The following is a 14,717-nucleotide window of genomic DNA, read 5'->3' as shown; positions in this document are numbered from 1 at the left end:
ATTGACTAGAATGATCCCATTATTTTTATATTTAGTTAATATATGACCTATCTATATATTTTGACAAAAAAAAAAAAAAAAAACAAATATCCCTTTTTTTTTACTTAAAAGATTTGATTTATACCAATTATTTGTTTTACGACCAGTATATTATTTAAAATTCCCAAAACAATAAATTGCTATAATATATTATAATCATGTGAATATAAGTAATTAATCAATACAATTTTTTCCTCGTCATAATATCTTTAATTTATCTTAATTTTCAATTTGTCCAATATAATGACACTGGTTTAAATATATATCATACAAAATACTTAGTCATTTCTTTATTACTGTTATAATGTTATGAAATCATGTTTTATTATATACCTACCTAATGTCAAACACATATTTCCTAACAGTTTTATCATTTAACCTTTTAATCGTATTTTATATTTTTATTTGTTTAATTAATACATGATAATTAATCAAAATTGTCTAAATTGAAATACATTTAGGTATACACAATTTTTTAAGTACAATAATAATTTAAATTATCTACATCATATTTAAATTATTAAAATTATTAAAATTATCTATAGGCTTAAATAAATCTAATACGAAGTTCAAACAAATTTTTAATAATTTGATGATAATGCTATTTATTTATTATGTTCGAGAAATTATGTGGTTTATTCCGATGTGTTGAAAATTGTTCAAATTCATAATTAATATATACCTAATACGGTATTAATTAAAAACGTCTAACACAATACCTATCTTAAACGATATGACATTTTGTCTGCCAAATAATTAAATCAATTTAAAGAGGAAATTCAAAGTGTCGATGGAATGAATTAATTAATTAATAATAACATGCATAACTTGCATAATTATTTTTAAACATCAAACGAATTGTTCGAATAAGTTATAACTATTTATTTATTTAAAAAGAAAGAATCATTTATACATGATAATTAGAATAACGTAGCTAGGTAGTTAAATAGTTTGCAATGTTTTACTTAATTATTTCGTTTTTTTTTTTTTATAGACTGGGTCCATATGATCTCCAAGAGTCTAGGACTAAGATGAGCGGCGGCGCAAGCCCAAGCTCTGCGTTGCCCAAAAAGAAGAAAAAAAGCGACGTCAAGGGTCAATCTCAAATGTAAGTATATTATACTTAAGCTAAGTAATCTATTATTATTTTATCATCCATAATTTTAGATACTATATTTTGTATAATAAAAGATATGTTATTATTTAGTTTATGCCTATTTGAAAATATTCATCGTAATATTAGTTGTTGGCTAATCTCTACAATTTAGGATATCATATCTTCGACTATAGTGATTTTTTGGGTTAATCGTATCATAAATTATAACAAATTTTTACTCCTCTAAAGATTTTTGATCGAATATTATAGCATATAATATAATATTTACTTTTATTAATAAACAAATTAAAATAATATAAAGCAAATCCAGAATTGTTTTATTCTATCAGTCTCTATCCATTATATATTTTTACTATTTTCTTGTCCTACTTTTTTTGTATTTTTTTTTTATAATAATTTTGGTAACTACATAAATTATAAAAAATATATGTATTCCTAACGTTAGGTATACTTAATATAACTTGTAATATGAAATAAATATACTATTAATTAATTTTCTAATGCATTTTGACATTCGACTAAACTAATAGTATTTTACGACATTAGATATTGATTATGAGTAGTGCAAAGACCTTTAAAACTTTGATAACCTTACAATACAATATCAAACTTCTTTTTATTATAGTTCTATACAAACATAATACGTTATTTTTCATTTTAAATTCAGTTAAAAAAAATTGATTAATTTTGGGGTATACCTGTATTAAAATATTATAAAACATTTGTTATACCTAGATAAATTATATTAATCTCCTATTTCAACTTCATATATTTAATGTTTTTTATTCCTATTTCTTATAACTGTATGGAAAAAGTATAATTAATTAGCTTTACCTCCTATATAGGTATATTTCTTATAAATTATGAACCAACATAATATAAATATTTATATAAAATCAATTTTACAAAAAAAAAATATATATATATATAATTATTCTAGAAAATATGAAAGATTTAAATGACAAAGCAATTTGTTTTTTCTTAGATCAAAATTTACTTTAGATAATATTGGTAAATAATATACATATTTCTATAATTGTCAACTATAAGTTGTAAATTATCAAATTCGAGTTGTTAAGATTTTGTGAAATACATCGTGATAAATTACTTGATATATTATTCATAAATAGATGAATTTTAACTTCATCTTCTATTAATTATTAATAATTCGTACCAACTATCTATTACGTCGTCGCAATTACGTATTTTATAGTAAAACAAAATTACCTACTATTTACAATATCATAGGTTCATTGTATTCTTATAATCATTATTAATATTTAAAGTATTTTTTTTCTTCATCCACATTATTATTTGATAAATGTTTCTTTAAAATAAAAATAAAATACATGTACCTATATAAATGTATAACAATGAATAATACTACCAGAACGTAGGCACTGGAAGTATGGCTGTGGCGGTTTGGTGGTTATGGCGGTGGGGGTGTTCATCGTTCTTTAGCGAATCACCTTGTACGCCAGTTAGTGAATTTGACGGGGAGATTTAATTATCGTTTTGGCGTAACACAACTTATTTTAGCAGCTGAGTCGGCGGCAGGTCTATATACTGTGGCTTTCTGCCGCCGCTGCTGCCATCGTCAAGGACACGCGTTTTCCCTCTTTGGTGGCGGCGCACACACCGGCACATGCAGCACAAAGGAACAACGACCAAATAATAATATAACATAATACAATTTCTATTTTCTGTTATAACCGATTCGAATGCTGTGTGCCCGAATTGTGTATAATATATATATTTTATTCGTTTATATACAGTACACAAATTACGTATAAAATACAATACATATATTATTTTGTAGTTCTCTGATTAATATCATATATATTTATTATTTAGTCGGCGTCATTTGCGGGGTGTGTGCATTGCGGTTTGTAAAGGACCTAATTAATTCTTTCCCCTTTGAGTTATTTATACACAGCGCCTGCCGCCCTCGCAGCAGCACTACTTCTAACGCCGGAATCCATACTATACACACGAGCGTAGTACCTTTTACGATTTCAACATTATTATTATAACGTATTATATGTTAATTAACACTGTTATAATACGTGTGTGCATATAATATTATCATATATATATATATTTAGCACAACAATTATTATTATTAATTTACATATTGTGTACATATATCTTCAATATATAAGTATATTTAATATATACCTAACCCCCTTTTGATTGTTGACAGATATTAACGAAGAAGTGAGAGAAGGGTCGGTTTTTAAACATTATTATATTTTTCCGAGGTAATTTGTGTCGACAAAAGCAACCGACTACAACTCTTCAAAAAGTACTCGAAAATCTGGAGGAGCCGTGCCGTAAAATAATGTACGACAATAATTAGGCGCCGCACAATATTTATGTTCGAATAATTAATCTCATTAAACTTCAAGTATCGTGACAATTATTACCGTGTTATTGTGTACCTCGGTCGTTAAAAAGTACTTAAAAGTGATTTTATTACACACTCGGAATCATAATATATTATTATGAATACGAGTAAAACGATTTGTAATGCACTGCACTGTTGTTAATTTGGTGTAGGTAATGCATGATTTATTTCAAAAACAATATCAACTATAGAATAACGGTGTGTGCTACTATTAATGATTGGGGCTTAAATTTAGTTGTAAATACATATATTCGTTCTCAAATTGTAAAGAAAATAAGTCAATTTTTCACCTTCTTGTATTAATAATTATCCCACTTCCATTGTGTAAATTATACAAGCGTCTTTTTTTTCTCGTGTAATGCTTTTGTCAAACAAATTATTTTGAAAATATTTTAAAGTCTGAAGCTTGCTTCCATTTACATAAATATTTGTGCATACATAGTGAAATGTAGTCAATGTTTACCCATTGATATACCATGTACGCAATATTACTTGCTATAATAAAATTTGGGAGGTAACTGGCGTTATCATTTTCAGCTGACTGCAATAATTTTATAACATAATAATAATTGTATTAGTTAAAATAAATTATTGTTCATACCTACCAACATAATGTATTATTTTATTATAACTAATTGAATTAGTTTCAACTAAATTCTATATTGGTTTTAACTAATGCAATTATACCAACATGTACCTATATCTATATGAGATAGGGTTTGGATATCAAGTCTTGCTCTCCAAACTTTTTTTCAATACAATATTTAAATCTAGGTTCTATTGAAATTCTTTCAAAAATTAAAATCTTATTTTATAATTTCTACATAATCTATGATTAACCAACATCTTGAATTCAAACTATATATTGCCTTGCATCATTGTTGGTTTGGGTTAAAACTTGTTTTATTCATTTATTTGTTTTGTATAATAATTAATTAATAAATAATAGTAATACATTTATTGAACTTTGAAACAACATGTTATTATATACAGACTGTTTTATTTAATGGTTTTACTCCCACTGAAGAGTATATGGTACTTTCCAGTTGTAGGAAAATCACAATAAAAAATTATTTACTATCTATTCATTTCTTATTAGATTTTACAAAAAATATGTGACGTTTAGCAGAGAAAATAATTGTATTATCATTAGATTTGTAATGAGCACTATTTTAGCAGATTTAATTGATTAATTTATTATGTTTTTAATATGTTAACAGTTTGACACGTTTATTTTGAATAGGTAAAGAATTAAAGTAAAACAATTGAAAATATTTTATTACTACTTGAAATTAAATGCAGAAGTAAATTTCTTCAAAATTGTTTTTTTTGGATAAAATTTATGATTTCTTAAAGATTAAATAGAAAAATCTTACACATTGCTTAATTATATAACTAGTTACAGATATACCTACTTAATATCTGTTATATATAATTTCATGAGTAAGTTATTTATAATGATATTTTATAATTTCAATTGCAGCCATACTTATAATAATATGCTTGACATTTCCATTGAATATTATTGTATTAATTGTATTTATATATGCTCAATAAAACAACAAGCGTCTCATATGTTTCTGTAGAATTCAAAAATATGATAAAAATAAAAATCACTTTCAAATTTTTATGTTTTACCCTTAAAATGTGACTTATAAAATTAGAGATGAATACTGTATTTACTATATATATAAGCGATCTTAAAAAGTCTTAACAACTGTTACAAAGTTTGCAAATTAATTAATAATAATTATAAAAATTGTATCTCATCATTACATTTAGCCGCTTTTTGAACAGCAACCAATGTTACTGTCTCTCAAATTTGCAATTTTTAACACTATTAACTTTAAACATTATTGAATCATTTATTTTCAGAAACAAGTGCCGTAATGAAAAACGTCGGCGAGAACAGGAAAACATATACATCGAGGAGCTGGCCGAGTTGATCTCAGCTAGTTTTGCGGACATGAATTCCTTGTCTGTAAAACCTGATAAGTGCGCCATTTTACAGGAAACTGTGAAACAGGTGCGAGCCGGGGTAAGACAATTATATTTTTCTTATCCTATTTACAAATTTCTTATATTCCTATTTCTCAGATTGTAATTATTTGTTTATTTTTAAACAACTTAAAAATTCCCTCAACATTTTCTTTTTCTTTAGAGTTTAAGAAAATATAATGGTTTAAAAGAAACATTTTACTATAATTTTTGATATTATTGATATTATTATCACTTACTTATTATTTAGTGTATAAAGTATTTTCAAATATTAATTTTAACCATATTTTTCATCTATACTTCTTGAAGTTAAAATCTTTAATTTTTATACTTCCTTTTTAAAATTTATCAAGTATTTGAACGATTTGTTATTCATTTAAATAATTGTATAATAGGTGGGTAATTATATTTGTACTTATTATTTTTAAATGATTCTCTAAATATTGTAGGTTAGGTTTCAGTTTTCATCATTTAAATTTATTTTTTTATTCCTTAACTATTTACTAAATTATTTATTGTGAATAAACTGTCTATTTTAATAACCATAGTTGTATTAGTCAATAAATAAACTTATAATATTAAGTATAATTGTGTACAGTATTATACTTATTTCATTAATTCATCTCAGTATAAATAAAATGTAATAATTATAAAGTAGATTAAAATGTTAATAATATAATATTTTTATTTAATTGCATTTACAACTTATTTTATAAATTTAAATGTCAAAGATACAAGAAGTTTCTGTGAAAATCATATGGTTGAAAAAATATTAATATTCTAAATTCTCAATTAACTAAAACCATTTAATCCATATAGTTGTACTAATTTATTGTAATCATAAATTGTATGCAATAAACATTAAAAGACTTAGATTTTATATAATTAGAAACTAAGTTTTATTTGTATCATCATTTTACAATGTTTATGTTTAAAAAGCTTAAACATTGTAATATTTAAATAACCATTCATATTATTACTATCATTTATTTTATTTTATTTTTAAATAATTATTTACTTTATTTATATTTAAAACTAAAATAAATACTATGAAGTCTTTTTCTTTGTTAGAATTGTTAAATGTCTCTTGACAATTTATTCGCCTAGTCATTCATGATCACAGTCCACTACTATGGCCTATTAAATATTAAAAATTTATATTTTTTTAAAAATCTACTTATATAGAAATCAAATAACTAATCTTGTTTTTCACAGATTTGTAACATCCACAATAATTTTAATTAAACAAAGGTCCTAAAGAAATATCATTAAGAATCATAAGTTGTTGTGATTAAACATTTAGCACAAATATTTGTTTAAAAAGTTTAAAAGATATCTTATTAAATAGCAGCTAATTTTATTTTTTGAAAATGTTTAATAGATAAAAATATTTAGATTTGCATTTTTCAAATCATACATTTTTTATGCAATATTTTAATACTAATTTTCTATAAATAACCTAAAATATTTTTTCATTAGTTTAATTTTCATTGGAAAATAAAAATGTTAAACTTAAAAATAATTTAACATTATCATGATTTTATGTAACTTTAAAGTCACAAAATTTATAATATTTATTTTAATATATTTTTCACTATATTTTGAATTATTTATGTATGTATTTCATGTTTTTTTTTATACAAATCCCAAGTTTAGTGATAATACTATCATACCATAGTTTAGAGTGTTTTTATTTGACATTAATAATGATAATGAAACCTTTTTAACCGATTTATTTAATCATTATGGAGTTATCATTACCGATTAATATTAGTAGTTAATAACCAATTATATTTGATAATAAACTTTTCATATATATTATGATATTTATAATACTTATTATATATACTATATTATATTTATTAATATGCTAATAGACTATACTTTCAGGTATTTAACACATAACAACCATTATTATAGACATTTTTAAAATTTAACTATTTTAAACTAATTATAAAATAATTATTCTTAAATAATAGTTTGTTTTGTTGCTTATAGACTCATAGACTTTCATCTGATCAAACAGAAAGTTTAATTAAAACAGAAGCCGCTGTCCAACAAGGCGAAGTATCTTCGTCTAAACCGACTAGAATATCAAATACAGAATTGGCACCTTTGTTACTTTCGGTATGTCATACTAAAAATAAATTCTGATTTCTTTTTTATTAATCATAAATAAATTTTTGTAGGCATTAGACGGATTTTTATTTGTTGTAAATGCAGATAGTCAAATAGAATTTGTGACAGAAAATATACAACAATTTCTTCATTATAATAAAGAAGAATTACTTGGTAAGAGTGTTTATAATATTATTCACCACGGTGATCACACCAAGTTTGGTGTTCTTTTAAACAACCCATTGTTAATCTACGAATCGTCAATTGGTTCTCTGGGCTCTAACGTACCAACTAATCTTCTTATGGAGCAATCGCCCTCTGGTTCCAAAGGGAACAATTGGAATCAGAGGTTTACTAAGAAATTTAATTGCCGGCTATTAATAAAACCCCCATCTGATCAAGACCAAACTATTGAAGAAAAACAGACAAGGGTTAGCCAGTACGAAACGTTACAGGTAGTTTATAATTATGATGTATTATAATGTATTATAATAAGTTCTTTAAAATCTTGAATCTTTATACTAACGGAAGTTAAATTAAAAATTAGATATCATCTACAAAAATAAATGGTGGTATGATCGATGACGAAGATAGTACAGATGGCATTAGCCAGAACTTGTTATGCATAGCACGACGAGTGCCATACAATGAAAAACATTTAAGTCCACCTTTGGAACAGTTTACAATTAAACTTGATCAAAATGGGAAGATTTTAGCTTTGGATACTAAAGATGTATCTGATGTTTATGCTCAACACATAAATAAAGTAAAATTGAAATCTTGATAACTAAAATTTTTAATAATGTCTTATTGTATGAAAATATTATTTACAGGATTGTTTGGTGGGTAGATTGTTACATGACAAATGTCATAAAAATGATGTTATAAAAGTGGCTAACCATCTACAAGAAACACGTCGAGCAGGTTTTGGTACAAGTCCAGTTTATAGGTTACACTTAATTGAAGATAAGTATGTAAAAGTTCAAACTAAGTCTAAGTATTTCAAAAGTAACGATAATTCAGAAATGGACTTTATAATGGCTGCTCATTCAATCATTGTGTAAGTAAAAGAATTAATAAATTGGTATTTTTAAGGTTAATTGTCAATTTCTTTATTATCTTAATAAATTGTTAACAATTTAATTTTTAATTTTTATGTTCAATATTTAAATTAAGCATTTAAAAATAATTATCTGTTGGTATTTGACAGTATAAGATATTATGAAACAACATTAATTTCTTAAATCGCTTGTTAGTTAACTATTACATTATACATTTTATTTTTTTAGTGATAGTGAAATGTGTGCTATGATCGAGAATAACAGTGCTCGTGCAGCAGCAGCAGACCCATTGAATGCCTCACTAAATGGGACAGATCCATTACCATTAATGACTAATAGTGTTGGATCTAATCAGTCTGGGTCAATCTTGCAATCTGAATCTAAATTCGGTAATGACTATAACATGACTCCGTCAGCTGATCTCAATTTTTCCGATTTCGAATTATTTCCAAGCACAACATTTGGTGATATGTTGCAAGAAAATAAGTGGTCTGAACCATCTACAAATTCAGTTGAAGCACCATCAAAAATTACACCAGTACCTAGCCCAGCCCCTGTGTCGTCCAATCCACACACTCCTGTAGCACAATCACAGTACACTTCATTTCCTTTCAGTCCACTCGTACCATCACCAAAAGACTCTTATGATTCTTGTGGTAGTGTGGATAGAATGGAATCAGCTCGGCTACGAACATTGTTGATGAAACGAACTGATGGATCAACTGAAGAAAACAATGTATCAAAGAACAAACATAATATATTAAAAGGATTGTTGAATCCAGATGATATGGCTTCCCAAAGTGCAGATGATGAGTCGACTAATCACAGCACTCCTCCGAGTCCTGCTAATGTACGGCAAGCATCTCGCAGTAATTCTAACATAAATGATGCTCCATCTACTCCAAATAATGCTACTACCAGCAATAATAATAACAACATGTTGCTTAAGGTGTGTATAATTACTAAATTGCATAAAAATAACTTCAGAATTTTTTTTTTTTTTTATGTATATGATTTTGGAAATAATTTTTTAACATTAATTATAAGTTTTACGAGATATTCAAATTTTTATTTTATTAACTGAGATAAGTTATATTGAGCTACAATACAATTTTCATAAAACCTTGCAGTTATTAAATGACAAAAGCGAAGATGAAGATATTGAAGCTCGAGCAGGGCTTAAAAAACAAAATGATCTTCTTCAACAATTACTAAAAGATGATGATAATGTTAGGCAGCATGGAATCATGCTTGAGGTAATTTATTACTAGAAAATAATTTGTGTGTGCACGTTTTTTGATTAATTTTTTATATTATTTCCAAAGTCTAAAATAAATATTTATTTCAATGTGTAATTTCATAAATGTAATTCATGACGTTAAATTGACTTTATTTTTTGTTTTTGCAGCAAAATGATCAACATTCAAATGAAGACTTGATACTAAATAGTATGGGTTTTCGTATTTTGTCCCCTACTTCACCAGACAGTCATAACCATGGCCGTAAACGTAATAGTATAAGTGCTGACGATGAAAACGATCATCCCCCATTGAAGCGTACCAATAGCTCTGGTGGAAGTTCAGGTCCTTCAGTTCTTGAATCTATGTCTAGTCCTAGTGGCTCTCAGACACAAGTTACCAATAGTAAATTACGTGAGCGAAACAAAATGCTTGCTTCATTGTTAGCCAAAGATCCTCCTCCTACTGCGATACCAGCAATACCAGCTTCTGTCATATCAGCTACACCTCAAGACAAATTAGTTAATACAATAAAACAGCAGCAACAACAACATCAGCAGCAACAACAGTCTGGTTTGTATTTTATTACTAACATTTTTAAATAAATTAGCATTAATTGAAAATAAATTTATTTGTTTTTGTAGCTAGTGGTTGGAACAGTGGACAACATTCAATGACTTCATCAAATGTACAACAAAGCCAGCTTCATAATCATCAGAAGATTTTACTACAAAAAAATAATCAAAATTATTACTATAATTAAATTAAAGTAACAAATCATACTACATATTTGTGTGTGTTATACAAACTTACTATTCAGATGTATAAAATAATTATTTCATACAATTACTCCTCTTTTTTAGTTAAACTAATATATTTTCTTTTGCTAGGTGGTAATAACTTGTACCTAAATCATATGCTAGATCAACCACAGGCTAACCAAAGTCAAAACCAAATTCAAATACAACAAATGCGACAAGTTACCTCCTCAGCTATTAGTGGCTACAGTTCTCTATTGAGTAATATAGCTGAATCAAATAGTAACACCTTACCATTTAATTCGGATCCAGAATTATCAGAACTTTTAGAAGAAGTCATGGATATCATGAATGTTACTTCAGGTAAGATATTTTTAAAGTGTATATTCATATTAAATTTCTATAATTATTAATTAATATTTCAGATAATACAACATTGTTAAACTTATTCAACGTTTTAGAAACGCCAAACGTCCCCAATCCTGTTGGACAAAATACTACCAATCAGAATTCATACAGTTCATTAATGAATGAAAAAATGGCTGTAAATGCAATTCAAAAATCTCTAATGCAAGTTGAATCTACAGTAAAATCGCCTTCACCAGTAAATATTAATTACAGACTATATTTTATAAACTTATACTATAGAATTATATATTAAAATTTTAGTTGAATTATGGTTCCCCCACTGGAAGTAATCACCATGCACAAAACCAATTTATTCCACCTCCAGCATATCAGCCTCAGCAAAAAAACACTGTTAGGTTCAATCCGCAGCAATCGCCTAGGCCACCATATCCTAAGAATGTTCAAACTCCACCTTTGGTTAGTTTTATAAATAATATTATATACAATTATAACATCCTTAATTAAATTAATTTTAAGTCATAATTTAAGTATTTAAAAGCTTTAATGTTTTTATAAATAACTGTATACTTTTTAAAATAGCAACAGCAGCAGTTAATATTGCAGCAACAACAACAACAAAAACAAAGGTTAATTCAACAACAACAACAGAAGCAAAGACTTTTGCAACAACAACAACAACAAAAAATAATGGTTGTTACAACAAATGCTGCAACTTTACCAACCCCAGATCCTACCACTGCTTTACAAACTATAGATTCATTGTTAAATAATACTGGTCCACCTAATGTTTCGTTACAAGTAATAAAAACACTTTATACTAAAGAATTAATTTTATTACAATACTGCTATGTGTTTTTTAGCGTTCCTCAAGTGTACCTGATTCACAATCTCAACTAAGTCCAGTTTATGCTGCGCCTTGCAATGTGTTGCTCAATTCATCTCAGATCTCACCTTCATCTAACCGTCAACCCCCATATTCCACTCTTACACAACAGTCTTTCCCTATTTTAAAGTGAGTAATAATGCTTTTTAATATTCAGAGTACTGATGCTAAGTAGAATAAATATACTTAACTTCTTAAAAGTTATTATTTGTGTGTATTTTAAAGAAACTGCTCAGATTTATATGACAAATACAAAATGTTTCTTTTATGATATCCATGTTAGAGAATCAGCTTAAATTTTTTTTATTGATTTCATCTTTAATACTTATATGTTTCCATACATCACTTATACTAGAAATGCACTATAACTCATTCTACAAAAAAATAATAAATAAATAACTGATGCTCAATGTTTTCTCTATTATCATTTCAATAATGATATGCGACATTAATAGTTATTATATAAAAATTGAATGCAACTGATCCCGATGGCTCTAATTATAGAATATTTTAATTTCTATTTCACAATAAAGTTCTGTAGATTATTTTCTACATTTGTAGAAATCTGTTAGATAGTTTTATTATTAGCAACAATAGTTAAATGTGTGTGTGTAGTAAATTCAAATGAAAATATATTTAAAAGATTAACATTAATAAAAAAAAATATAAATATTAAATGTAACAAAGTATTAATTTAAATATGTAATTTTAAAAATCTTTAATTTGATGTTATAATATTTTATTTCTAGTTATGGAACTACTACACAAACTCAAACCACTACACAAGCACAACAAATTGTTCAACAAACTACATCAAGAATGTCTCCATCATCACATTCACAATATCAAAATCCTATCAACCCCTGTGTTAGCCAAGTAATTAATGCTTATTTTTTATTTTTATTATAAAAAAAATAAATACATTGTATATCATATTAATATTTAATTTGTTTATTATTATCATAGCAACAACAAACACCAAATATTTATATTAGCCAAACACAACAGCCTGGGGTGTGGACTCAACAAAGATTAACATTACACCAACAACAGAATCCTATGCTTAACGCTCAACTACAAGTATAAAAATTATTTTTAATTAATTTTTTTATCCTTAAATTAAATAAATAACTTTGATTTTAGATCACGGGTGGTTTCAATAACAATTCTGTTAGACAAAATTTTATTAATCAACAGCAACTAAGTCACGGAAGTGCCACTCGCGTATTAACAAGTCCTGTTGGTTATAATACCGAAGTACCACCCAATACCAATTGTCAGCCACAGCAACAACAGCAGCAGCAGCAATACCGGTTACCTAGAAATATAAATATGACAACTAATAATTCACAAATCCAAGGTAATAATGAAAACAATATGTTTTATTTACATAATATAATATTTTGATTGAGATTAATATTTATTGTATTTTAAAAAATACAGGTGGGAATAATGGTGTCACAGAGTTTACTAGAAATGAGTTACGGGCATTTGTAGGTGTTCGTAGTCAACAGCAGGGAGTAACTCGATTATCTAATCAATTATTACCTGGACAAAATGTTAACTCTGCAGAACTCGATCCATTAGGCTTAAATTTTGACATGTCTCCTACAGGTATAAAAGAAAACAAAATATTTAAAAATTTAAAATATATTATGTATTACTTTTCGCTAATATTACTAACAAATTTTAGGTGGTAATGAAAGTCCCAAGTGGTCTAGTTTGAATTCAGATTTAAGTTCATCTTCACCACAGCCCCAGGGAATACCTGTTAGGGTGAGTTGATAAAAGTGACAATGTGAATAATGTTACATATACATAGTTGTGACATTTAAAATAATAGTGGTATATAGGTCTCAATAAATTAAAATCATCACCATAATTAAAAAATCATTAAAATGTTGTGTTCAAAATTAATTATAACTTTTATTTATTATTCACGACTTTACAAGTACCTGCCTATTCTGCTAGTATGTCATAGTTTTACAAATACTATACTTAAATTACTCAATAACATTGAATTTTGTGATTAATAGTTAATCATTCAAATTAAAATAAGACATGCATGGATAGAAAAAAAAATATGTTGTGTTATTGTAGATCAAAGTTCTCATTGCCACTAGTTAAGAGATTTTTTTCCTTTTTATAAATACACTTCATAAACAAATAATTATTTTTGCTTTTTATTTCTTAGAACTCAATAAATGACTCTTCGAGAACTAGTAGTGCAAATTCAACCACTAATGTAACAGACCAAAAATCATCTTCACTTCTGCAAAAACTGCTTTCAGAGTAAATTCTTCTTTTTACCTTATGTAAAAAGGTAGAAAACGTTTTGGGTTGAATTGTTTTATATATTTTTATTATTATTTTTCAATATTTATGTATTTAGTTTTTTATTTACTTATTTAATTGAGTAGTAAAAAAAAAAAAAACAATATAAAGTTTAAACAATTAAACTATGTACAAACCTACCTACTTTATTTAAATAGATGTACATAATATTTTTAGAGTATAGGCTTTAATGTTACATGTTGTTTTATTTATTAATAAGAATAAGTTATTAATCATTGTTTTGTTTTACTTGCCAATGTAATGTTGTAAATTAGTTTTTTATTGTAGTTTTGAAAACAGTTTTACTTTGCTTATTATTTTGTTTTTTTTTTTTTTTTTTTTTTAATATTCGATGAAAATCAGTATTTAAGAGCAGTTATTTTAAATGGAGTCCA

The 14,717-nt window shown here is 26.1% G+C and overlaps 1 protein-coding gene across 6 annotated transcripts in view; it reads left to right on the top strand.

Moving 5' to 3' along the window:
* LOC112591558 (nuclear receptor coactivator 2) overlaps positions 1–14,352 on the top strand; it is a 46,314-nt gene extending 31,962 nt beyond the window's left edge. For 2 of the 6 annotated variants that reach the window (XM_025335399.1, XM_025335396.1), the window contains exons 2-22: positions 1,034–1,147; positions 5,439–5,601; positions 7,560–7,688; positions 7,751–8,134; positions 8,227–8,445; positions 8,513–8,739; positions 8,969–9,689; positions 9,871–9,996; positions 10,149–10,551; positions 10,623–10,715; positions 10,869–11,099; positions 11,162–11,340; positions 11,406–11,561; positions 11,685–11,903; positions 11,966–12,117; positions 12,738–12,864; positions 12,955–13,068; positions 13,132–13,348; positions 13,432–13,602; positions 13,682–13,764; positions 14,183–14,352. In XM_025335399.1, the coding sequence (XP_025191184.1) occupies positions 1,071–1,147; positions 5,439–5,601; positions 7,560–7,688; positions 7,751–8,134; positions 8,227–8,445; positions 8,513–8,739; positions 8,969–9,689; positions 9,871–9,996; positions 10,149–10,551; positions 10,623–10,715; positions 10,869–11,099; positions 11,162–11,340; positions 11,406–11,561; positions 11,685–11,903; positions 11,966–12,117; positions 12,738–12,864; positions 12,955–13,068; positions 13,132–13,348; positions 13,432–13,602; positions 13,682–13,764; positions 14,183–14,284 (4,293 nt within the window). In that variant the 5' untranslated portion in view covers positions 1,034–1,070 and the 3' untranslated portion in view covers positions 14,285–14,352. The other 4 variants (XM_025335400.1, XM_025335397.1, XM_025335401.1 and 1 more) reach the window with 4 other exon arrangements.
* Positions 14,353–14,717: the final 365 nt, after the last annotated feature.

The sequence above is a fragment of the Melanaphis sacchari genome, unplaced genomic scaffold (assembly GCF_002803265.2).
Source record: "Melanaphis sacchari strain LSU unplaced genomic scaffold, SCAv2.0 Contig13_pilon_pilon, whole genome shotgun sequence".
Taxonomy (NCBI): domain Eukaryota; kingdom Metazoa; phylum Arthropoda; class Insecta; order Hemiptera; family Aphididae; genus Melanaphis; species Melanaphis sacchari.
This window is presented reverse-complemented; position numbering and strand designations above follow the sequence as displayed.